General features: G+C 36.6%; 1 protein-coding gene across 1 annotated transcript; it reads left to right on the top strand.

Moving 5' to 3' along the window:
- Window positions 1-537: 537 nt before the first annotated feature.
- On the top strand, window positions 538-8,149 carry LOC113322487 (kinesin-like protein KIN-12E). The gene is made up of 22 exons (XM_026570573.1): window positions 538-993; window positions 1,177-1,332; window positions 1,408-1,491; window positions 1,660-1,779; window positions 1,912-2,025; window positions 2,279-2,371; window positions 2,591-2,680; window positions 2,778-2,848; window positions 2,972-3,046; window positions 3,153-3,240; window positions 3,480-3,538; window positions 3,663-3,726; window positions 3,849-3,914; window positions 4,283-4,441; window positions 4,520-4,624; window positions 4,728-4,963; window positions 5,278-5,347; window positions 5,447-5,503; window positions 5,597-5,650; window positions 5,868-5,927; window positions 6,049-6,128; window positions 6,241-8,149. Exons 1-22 carry the CDS (start codon window positions 733-735, stop codon window positions 7,991-7,993), a joined length of 3,915 nt encoding a protein of 1,304 aa, XP_026426358.1. The 5' UTR covers window positions 538-732; the 3' UTR covers window positions 7,994-8,149.
- The last annotated feature ends 3,302 nt before the right edge of the window (window positions 8,150-11,451 follow it).

Below are 11,451 nucleotides of genomic sequence, written 5' to 3'. Positions count from 1 at the left end.
AAATTAGTGGGTCCAACACACCTAACTGTTTATAAATGTGTTGTACTATATAAACAGTTTCAAACCCTTTTTTCCTCTTACTTTGAAAACGCTATTTTAATTAGCGTGAAACGCTGTTCCTATTGGAGTTTTGGTATATTTCCAACAATAACCCATTAGATTTGGACTTCCATGATCTATTCCAAATGGTAAGGTGTCATAGAAATTCGAAGATGGAATTCTTCCACCATAAGACTTGCTCTAAGTAAATAAAGACTTGGTCTAAGTAAATAAATTATCAAATGGAACAACGAGTAGATCAACTGTTCGGTTTATCAAAATTGAAACTGGATTACGATGGATCAAGCAAAATGAAAAAGGGAAAACCGGTTTATTTACCGCATGCTCCAGTTCCGTGTAGTTTAGTGGACAAGATTGTCATTACAAAATTTGTCTGCCATTTCCATATTTGAATTTCAAAAACCAAGAATATAGTAATTAATATAAAAAATCTAAAAGCAAACAGAACGGTCTAAAAATTTGAATTCGACCCTAAAACCTACTCATTCCCCACCCTTTTCATTCTCATTTCCCCATCTCTCTCTTCAACTTCTCGCAGACTCTCTCTTCAACTTCTCGCAGACTCTCTCTCTCTCTCTCTCTTTCCCTTAACCCTTCGTTTTCCTTGAACACACAATCGCATCAACTATTTGTTGAAACGACTAACTGTAAAACCCTAGATTTAAAAAAAAAATGCGGATTTCTGAAGCAGCTACTGCTCTCAAAAGCAGATTTGGATTTCATGAACCTTCTTCAGATACAGATTTGATCAAGGGTACCCCTTTCTCGAAATCATCTTTCAAAGAAAATAATCTTGTATATTCTACTCCTTCTTCTTCTTCAGTAAGCAATTTTGGTGAAAGAGATGATCATGCAGGAGTTATTCAGAGATCCTCCAGCCTTAATTTTGAGTTACAAGAAGATCCTTCTTTCTGGAAAGATCACAATGTTCAGGTACTTCTAAAGATCTATTCGTTCTCTGATTTTATTTATTTTTTCAATTTCTAGGTTTTTGTCCTGTGTCTGAAATTAGGTCAATTTTTTCCTCATTTATTTTTCAGATTAATTCTTGTTTTTGACCTAGATTTTGGATAATATCTGTGACTATACTAATAGATTAATTCTTGTTTTGTGCAGGTTGTTATTAGAATACGTCCTCTTAGTAATTCTGAAATATCAATCCAAGGCCTAAGCAAATGTGTTAGGCAGGAGAGTAGTCAGACTATTACTTGGACAGGGCATCCAGAGTCTCGTTATACATTTGATCTTGTTGCAGATGAGAATGTCACCCAGGTAGGCTTTGTCCTATTATTGATGATTAATGTGTTTTACTGTCATAGTATGGATCTCATTATAGTATTGTAACAGGAAAATCTGTTCAATGTGGCTGGATTGCCAATGGTTGAGAATTGTATGGGAGGTTACAACAGCTGCATGTTCGCATATGGACAAGTGAGTTATTAAATTCCTGCACAAATAAGTGGGGTTTTATGTTTATTTGCTCTACCTGTTAGAGTTTATAATAATCAAACCTTAATTGTTTGGTGATTAATTTTGTTGAACATTCATACTTCTCTTTATAGACTGTAGCCTAAATGTTTAACTAATTTTTCTTTACAGACTGGGAGTGGTAAGACACACACCATGATGGGAGACATTGATGGAGGTACTCGACGACATAGTGTTAATTGTGGTATGACACCAAGAGTTTTTGAACACTTGTTCACAAGAATCCAAAAGGTATGAGTTAATTCTTATATACTTGTAACATATGAAATTGAAAATCTATTCCACCTTTTATGTTTTTGCTCAAGTGTTTCAAGTTCTATCTTCAGTGGTTTTTATGTAATCGTGTTGGATTTTGTTTCATAGGATAAAGAGGCTCGCAGAGATGAAAAGCTGAGATTTACTTGCAAGTGCTCATTTTTGGAGATATACAATGAGCAGATTTTAGATCTTTTAGACCCATCATCAGCTAATTTACAGGTAACAAACAATAACTTGCTTGTATGCATCTTTTTTCCATCAACCATATCTCTCCAGATCATACTTGTGTGTTTGTTTGTGCTCTTCAACAGAACACTACTTAGGATTCTTTTACTATCTTATGCTTTTAACTCTTTCAGCTGAATTTTATTAGGAATGACAAGACTCTAAAATTTGTTCCATCATCTTTCCTGTACGAATTTAATTTCATTTTTTTCTATTTTAGTTGAAATTTTGGTTTATATTCTTTCAGATTAGAGAAGATTCCAAGAAAGGTGTTTATGTGGAGAATCTGAAGGAGATGGAAGTTACTTGTGCTCGGGATGTTATTCAACTCCTTGTTCAGGTATATGTTAACCTTCTTTTAGCTCTACAGTAGACAGTTGTTACATGATTATTTGCCGGTCCGGTTGGAGATTAGTTACTGGTTTATGCGTTGCACCTTAGCATTTTTCATACCTTCATGAGTGTATGAAAAATAACATATATAGTATTATCTGTTGCTAATGATTGAAGCATTGGCTGAGCAGTGAGTAATTAAGAATGATTATGCTCATGTTTGCAGGGAACAACTAACAGAAAGGTGGCTGCCACAAACATGAACCATGCAAGTAGTCGTTCTCATAGTGTTTTCACATGTATAATTGAGAGTAAGGTGGGTATATGTCACCACAACAACAACTAAAGCTTACATATTTTTGGGGTTTATTTTATAATCATATGATATGAACGGTTTTTGTTTTTTTATGCAGTGGGAGGTTCAAGGTGTTACTCACCATCGATTTGCACGGCTTAATCTTGTGGATTTGGCTGGTTCAGAGAGGTAATACCTGTATAATATTTCATAACCAATATTAAGAGGATACCTATTCAGAAAATTAAAAAGTAGAATAACAGTTGTTTCTCTCTATATCCTTTTGATCATAAAAGCATGGTTGACTTGTAGGCAAAAGAGCTCTGGTGCTGAAGGTGAACGCCTAAAAGAAGCCACAAACATCAACAAGTCGCTTTCGACCTTGGGGTTTGTCCACTATTGCCATACTTGATGTGTCAAGTGGTTTTACCTTATGTAGACGTGTCTGTGCATTTGTAAGAAGTTCTAATTGAGTTTGTTTGGTGACTTGCAGGCTGGTAATTATGAATCTAGTAAACATCTCCAATGGGAAGTCACTTCATGTCCCTTACCGTGATTCGAAGCTCACATTTTTGCTTCAGGTAGACAATCCATTGAAAATGCTAATGTTGTTTCCAGTAGATGTATCTTATCACTATAATATACCGTGCAAGTGTACCCTTGCTATCATTGAAATTCTTAAATTTTTATTTTTTGGTGACATAAGATTGAGGTTCCGACAGAATGTGTAAATAAGTTAAATACTTGCAATATCCTTGACTGTATTGTTACGGCAGGACATCTTAACATGTTTCTAAATATCAATGCCACTTTTGTCCAGGACTCACTTGGTGGGAATTCAAAAACAACAATAATCGCCAATATAAGTCCTGCTAATTGGTCAGTGATTCATCTAAACAGTTATTTTTTTCTTTTGTTAATTTCTCCAAGTATCTTTGTATTTACAACTACCTTACCTTGATGTTCTTAATTTATTCTTTTTATCTTCTCTGGCTTTACACAGTAACTCACTGGAGACTCTGGGCACATTGAAATTTGCACAACGTGCTAAATTTATCAAGAACAATGTATGTGTGATTCGCTTTTCCGCTTATACTACCCCCCTCATGCTGTGTAATTGTTTACTTGAAGAGATAAAATGAATCATTATACTCGATGCTTTAACTGCTATTATTGTCCATTTCCGCAGGCAATAGTGAATGAAGATGCATCTGGAAATGTGCTTACCATGCGTATCCAAATTCAACAACTCAAGGTATTGATTACATCCGTTTTCATTTTTCATCGTTTTCCTTATTTTTAAGTACTGGATAGCTATGATATCTATTGGGTGTCAGATTAATAGTTCACTAAAACTTCTGGCTTAATTAACATGAACATTTCAAAATTACATTCTCTAGTATTTGATCATCCTAAGTGGCCTTCCTGTTACCATTATATCTTTCATGTATACATTGGATCATATCAAAAACTTCGACAGTGACCTTTAATAGTTGAGCGGTTAGTCTTTAATGGCACATTATTAGGTGACATTTCACTTATTTAATTTACCAAATTTATCGTGCTTTCTTACTTCCTATTTTATGATATTGTAGCTCATTTCTGATTTTGGTTTGTATACAGAAAGAGGTAAACCAACTGCGGAGTTTGGTTAACGGAGGAATTGAGAACCAGGAAGTTGATTTTCCGAGTGTCTCCTTTCCGGGATCTCCAGGCTCCTTTAAGTGGGAAGGATTGCAGGGATCATTTAGTCCACTAACGTGTGATAGAAAGAAGCCTCGTGTATGGGTTCAACCACTCTTAAATTTGTTGGTGCTGCCTTATCCCCTAAAATATTAACATCTGGTTAAAATGTTGCAGAATAAAGAGTTTGAAGCTGCTCTGGTTGGGGCCTTCAGGAGGGAAAAGGAGAAACAAATAGCAATGCAGTCACTGGCTGCTGAAAATCAGGCAGCAATGCAATTGGTGAGAGAGCTGACTTCATATCTTGCATGATAAAATCTAGCTTGTTCTTTTCTTTTTTAGGAAGTTGTTGCTGAAAGATTTGGGTTCCATCTACTTTGAACAGGCCAAGCGAAGAGAAGACGAGATAAAGAATCTGAAAATGCGGCTTCGTTTTCGCGAGGCCGGAATCAAAAGGTTGGAGGCAGTTGCATCTGGAAAGATCTCAGCTGAGGTGCATCTCTTACAGGAAAAGGAGGAATATCTGAAAGAAATAGAGGTTCTCCATAACCAGGTGGATAGGAACCTTGAAGTGACTAGATTTGCGATGGAAAATCTTCGTTTGAAAGAAGAAGTCAGAAGGCATGTGTTTCTTTCTTCCATTCAATCTGAGTGGATAGGAACTTCGAATTGTTACTCCATGCACTAATAATTATGCTAGTCTAGTAATCAGCCTGCAATTTTATTTTATCGACTGCAAAAAGAAAGGAACGCGTTGTTAGGTTTGAATGGAAAAAGATATTTCGAGGAGACGTTTCTTAGATAACACACATGCACTTTTATGCAAGTCTATTAGAAGTCGTTTACACTTAAGCATGTTTCTCAATTTAATTGAAATCATTGGTAGAAACTGTGACAAATCTTCTTATCTCAGTGTTGAACATATGATATTCCAGATTAAAGAGTTTTTCTGAGGAGGGAGAGCGCGAGATGATGAGTGAACAAATCATGATACTACAGAATAAGGTATTCGGTGGGTCAGAACTGATATTTGTCATTAGTTTGTATACCCTTCATTTTCATTTGTTCCACTCTTTGTGCTTATATATCATGTATAAATTGCAGTTGCTAGAAGCATTAGATTGGAAGCTTATGCATGAATCTGAATCTTCGATGAACCAGGTAGACAACATGCTTCTTTTAATGTTTTGAAGCATTTTGGATTAAACGATTTTATCTGGTTAACTGAAATTCTGAATTTGTTTCTTCGTTCAGAAAGGAAACTCTAGTCTGGCCAGCTTTGAGGATAGTTTGCTGACTTCTAGTCAGGTATGAAAGCCAACATTTTGCAAGCATGATTATAGTATAGATGCAGTTAAGTAAGAGAGCTTGATTAGTTGGTTTACGCATCTTCAGAATATGCCGGTTTCCTCTTTTAGGGTGATGACTTGTATTCTGCAGATACAGTCACAAAGTGTCTAGCTATAGGTAGCTGTTTAAACACCCTTTATTGTCTAATGTTTTTCTTTTGTATGTTAACTACTAGGATCCCGCATCATCTTGGGGTTCTTCCATGAGCGCAGAGAATGAACACCTTCGTATTCAGGTGATTTTTGCTTCTCCGGACATGATTTTCAACTATTTTTGTCTTGTTTAGCTGGTTTCAAGTTTGTTTCTACTTTAAATCAATTTCAATAACATATAGCTGAATTTTCTTGATTTTGCAGGCTATACAAAACCAGAGCGAAGTTGAAACACTGCACAAGAAACTAGATTCCTGCCTTGATGAAAAAGAAAATTTGCAGAGGTTCTTTTTTTTTATCTCTTTCAAACTTATTTCCTTCCCAGATCATTGAAGCTCCTGTGCGATATCCCTTGACTACTCTAACATAGTATGAAACTGTTTTGAAACCTTGCAGACAGATTGATGATTTAGTAAGAGACCTAGAGATTGAAAAAAGAAGAGCTAGTAATATGGAGGAAGAAGCAAGGAAAAATCTTCCTGTTGGTGCTTCTGATGATCAGGTGGAGCTTAAAACCATGGTTGACGCAATTTCAGCTGCAAGTGAACGAGAAGCTGAAGCTCATGAAACGGCAATTATCCTGGCTAAGGAGAATGACGAACTGCGGATGAAGCTAAAGGTTTTTATCGAGGACAACAGAAAATTGATCGAACTATATGACGGGGCCGTATCAGAAGTCAACAAGGCTGAGAAAACCGTAGACAACAGTATCCGGTTGGCAGATATTCAGAAAGAGAAAGATACTGACAGTAAAGTGACGATTGATAACCTGAAGCATCAACTCCAAGATTTGCATGAAGAGAATGAGAAACTAATGAGTTTGTACGAGAAAGCTATGCTGGAGAGGGATGAATTTAAGATTCGGCAAAGCAATGTTCAAGTGAAGGAAGAATGTAGTTATTCAGAGAATCTGGATGGAGACCAAAGTCTCAAGTTAACTGACCTTGCTTCTCAACCTGAGGAAGAAAAAGATTCAGGAAATGAGTTAAATGTCTCTGGATCTACTGAAGAATCTCTCGGAGTTGGTGGGGATCCGATGGAAGTAGAAGAAAATGTTTTTGATGGTGCGGAACCAAAAATGTCAGCCACAGAAACTTCAGAGGAGCTGGGTATGACTAGCCTGAAGCTTGAAACAGCGCAGCGTAAGCTTGTGAGTGCAGCCAAAGCTTTAAGCTTGTTCGCGTTACTCGAGAAGGCAACCACGGAGGAAGAGAAACTCTCAAGAGAAACTGAAGCTGCAGAGAAATGTATACTTGTGAAGCAGCAAGATTTAGCCGAACGTAAACTTCTCTCTTCTGAGATACAGGACAAGAAAGCTATTGCTTACCATAAGCTATTAGCTCTTAAATCTTCCCTTTCAAGTATTTCTTTAGCTCTTAGCAACTGGGAAGAGCGAGAAGAGCGAGCTAGGAGGAAGCTGGAGTCGTCTTCAACTTGTGTTGTGCAGAAAAAAGAAGAACTGGCATGTCTTCAAACCAAGAAGGATGAAGTTGAGGTTGCTCAGGAGAGGGCTCATCAATCTGAAGATGAGTTGAGGAACAAACTCATATGTCTGAAATCAAAACTGGAGGAGGAGAACAAGAAAGTAAAGGCAGAAAGGGTACTTTTTGCAATAGACAGTAATGTGGTTGTTCCAGCACAAAGAAATTGGAATATGGGGGGTAAAGCTACTGAACTTCTTATATCTGAAGAGCTGCAGACTAAGTTGAAAAGGGAAATCAAGCAAACTCGAGAAAAATTGAATTGTATGGTAATGGAAATCGATGAGTTGAAAATAAAGTCAGAGAAGTTAGAGACTGATACCGGAACTGTCAGAAAGGACTTGTCAGCCGGTTTGAAATCGGTAGAGGAACTGGAACTGGGATTTCAAGAACTTTTCCAAGAGAAGGAGGTGATTAGTGAGTCTAGAGAAACTATGATGAACGAAATAGGCAATATGGTAGTAGAGTACCAGCAATGTGTATTCGAGTCTGATCTTAAAGAAGGGGAACTGGAGTTACTTGGTGAGGAACTTCAGATGGAAATGAATAACTTGAAGGAATTAAGAAAGATGCAGGAGATGGAAACTCAGAAGATGGCTCAACTACTGAACGAAACTAGAATATCTGTTTCAGAAGCTACATCATTGCTTAGTGAAGTTGATATGTAATTCTAGTTGCTTTCTTCTCCCCTTGAGAGTCTGTAATTTCTGTAAATTACTGTTAACGGTGGATTGTATCTATTTGATACGAACACATTGTAATTTGTATTGACTCTTACTAGAGTGAGGGTGGGATTAATCAATATCACTTGAATGTTTTTTTTTTTAAATTTCCCTTAAATTTTACACTTGCATCACATTCAGATACACAAGATTGTACTATTAGAAAGTTGGACCAGAAGATTACAGGTTCTGGGTTTAGATAAAATGTTTTGTTTAAATTTCTTGCTTAAATTAACAGAAGACCAGATTTTGGCGGTCGTAAAATGCAAAGAGTTGCTAGTGTGTATATGAAGTTACATCCCAGATTCAAAAATCAAAAGCTTTCTTTAAAAGAAGAGAAATCTCGTTGAGAAGGTGCAAGAACACCAGTATTAAAGCATCAAAACCACAACATAGAATTCTGTCTGATGCTTGGCAAAGTAGTAAACTAGAAAGCAGTTTGAATCCTCCTACAGAAGCAAAGTAGTTAGGAGATTTGAACAAGCAATGTCAATACTACATAAGTGAAATACTAATAGCAACAAGTCAATACTCCTACATCAGTAGCGGATAACCTGGACCCGTAACACAAGCTGGTGTGATCTCTTTTCTACGATTTCAAAAATGCACACATCTCTTATCTTCAAATTCATACCATTTTTCTTCCTTATGAAGTCCGAAACACCTTTACTTAACCTTATGTCTGTCTTTGAGCGAAGAAGTCTAATCTTCCAGTACCATTTCTCATTAGAAGCTTTAAGTATAACTTCTTTCACGTCATCGGGGAAGTACTTTCTTCTGGCACCCCATGGGATTGGCTGCACATTTGAAAACTTTGATGATCAGCACCCAAAATGCGAACCAAGATAAGTGACGGCAAGCAGAAGCAATGGAAAGAAATGAAATTAAACATGGATAATTTACTCCTAAAACAGTAATAGAACAACTACAATCTAAGAGTTAACACAATGACAATGATCAGTATCACTAAGATTTCCTGGTTTTACGCTGTTTATGAACAATATTTTACCATGGAAAAGAATGGTTATATGTCAATGAGGCCCAAAATAGTTTCTAAGGAAAGCTTACCAGATAATTATGCTTCAAATAAGAATTTTGCATTCTATTTTTGAAGAAAGGATATCTGGAACTAGATGCGAATCCACGCTCTATTCTATTTGCACGGGGGACGTCTATTGATTTGCTTCTCTCCTTTCTTGAAGAATTCAATTTCAGAGTTTCCTATGAACTTCATATTCGCCTTCGTCTTCATCTGATTCATCTCCATATGATTCATCTCCATTTGATTCTTCTTCATCTGAGTCCTCTTCATCTGATTCGTCTTCATTTTCATCTTCAGATGACCTTCCATGTGTGATTCTTTAGAACGAATAGGAGCGAAACGTTCTTCCCGCGGAACTCCACGCATATCGAAAACCTTAACAGAGAATTGCAAGCTACCATCATATCTTAAGACTAAGAAATCGTATATCTGTATGCCATTTTCTCGTACAAATACTTCCCAACCTTTCTCAAGGAAGATGCCATTTTGACTTTTGTTTACTTTAGTAACCCAATATGCTCCACTAGGACCGTAAACAACTGCCTGTCCACATGATTGAGGTTCTCTGGAAATTCTGGGGTAGAATGCGTCGGGAATTTTCTGAAAATTGCATAGCTTCTACAATTAGTACAAGTACATATTACACTAAGGAGTAAAGACTTTGCAGAAAGGGTCTAGATATACAAACATTCAGTCTATTCCTCCTACTATTTCACTTTAGAGCCAATTAAGTTTCAGATATAGTCACATGCCAATTTTACATGCCTCAGATTGACTCTCTTGTTTCAATGCTAACCAAATTACATGGTGAAATAAACAGACTAAAGCGGAGTTATAAATTTGAACAGGTTAATGATTGAAATTTATGCATATAGCTAGCTGAAAATGAGACTTGGTCACTAAAGAAAGAACTCCATGTGAAGCATAGAGCAAAGTGATTCCAGATGTAGTTACAGCTACATGGCTTCTGCAAAGTGCATAGAGCTAACTTATATCTAACATAAATATAAAACCGCATAGAAAATTGGGTAAATGCTAGCTGTTTTTTTACTTTCTAGTTTGCACTATGAAACCCAACTCAGAATTAGCATGTAAAAATTAGTTATCAATCAAGTAAAGAGAAAAGAATAGTACCATTCTGGTTTCATCTTCTTTGAGTATGATCTTGTAGAAGTGGTGTTTCCTGTCTGGATCAACAAATTTCTTCATTTCAATCAACAAAACCCTTTCTTTCACACTCTTTACTACTCTGATAGAAGATGAAACCCTAGCTTTTGAATTCCTTTTTCTTTCACTTCTTTTTATGATACCCCATTTACTGATGTTGTTTCCTTAAATTGGACAATAAAACCGTACAGAGTATTGAAAACAGAGGAACAGTAGAGCAACCAACCGGAACCACCCACCAATGTCTGTTTCTCTGTGTAACAAAAATTCTAATTGGTTCTCTTCTCTGCATTTTCTCTTTCATATTCATATCGTCTTCAACTCTAATCTCTGATTTCAGTGTTCGTACGCAAAAAAAACAGAGCCTCTTTCATGTTACATTTCCTCGCCATTAATAAGATGACCTAATCGTTTAAAACAAGTTTCGCAACATTGATTACGGTTTTAAAAACCTTTATACCACACCACCTCATTTTTCTTGGGACACCCTAACTCGACCGAGGGGGAAATGAGAAATCCGGAAAACTCTACCGCCCGCCCCTCACAAATTAGTGGGAGTGTGTGTCTCCTGAGTCCTATCAATCATTCTCGACCGACCGAGAAAATGAACTACGGTAAAACCGCCGGACACGGTTTTTTGTCTCCTAAGTCCTATCAATCTCCTATTAACCCGGAGGGGTGCAGACCCTACAAATTTGTGGGGTAGGTATATTTTGTGGGAGAAATTTTTCCGTATGTCAATCACTACCCACTACCCTTCAAATGTACGCATGTTTCTGCGATCTGTATAGTAGTTACCACCATTCCATTTAGGACAATTTTTACCGAGCAAAATTTCATCCAGTGATAGTCCCTAAGATATCGACCAAAAAATGTTACCGTGGTAAGAAAAATACTCCATAAATCAATAAGGTCCGGTAAACAATCCTCAAGTTTAACAAGTCAATATAGAATATCCATCTGAACATTAGACGACCGGATAGGATATCAGGTCATTGAATGTCCGGATAAATCTTTTTTTAGTTGTTTTTTTCTTTATATGGTCACTTAATGAACGAATGTAACAAAATTTAAAGTTTTTTTTAATAATCTGAAAGCAAATCTGGTGTTCTTTTTTTTCTTGAAGTATGCATTTATTAATGAAAAGATCAAGTTACAATTTGACGTGGATGTGGTGGTTATTCAATCAGATAAT

Source organism: Papaver somniferum, chromosome 11, assembly GCF_003573695.1.
Source record: "Papaver somniferum cultivar HN1 chromosome 11, ASM357369v1, whole genome shotgun sequence".
NCBI lineage: Eukaryota > Viridiplantae > Streptophyta > Magnoliopsida > Ranunculales > Papaveraceae > Papaver > Papaver somniferum.
Note: the sequence above shows the minus strand (reverse complement) of the source record. Positions and strands in the feature narration are given on the sequence as shown.

Coding starts and splice junctions, on each gene's coding strand:
- LOC113322487 (XM_026570573.1), top strand. CDS start 733: ATGCGGATTTCTGAAGCAGCTACTGCTCTCAAAAGCAGATTTGGATTT. Junction 2,372..2,590: donor TTATTCAACTCCTTGTTCAG/GTATATGTTAAC, acceptor TCATGTTTGCAG/GGAACAACTAACAGAAAGGT. Junction 2,849..2,971: donor GATTTGGCTGGTTCAGAGAG/GTAATACCTGTA, acceptor GTTGACTTGTAG/GCAAAAGAGCTCTGGTGCTG.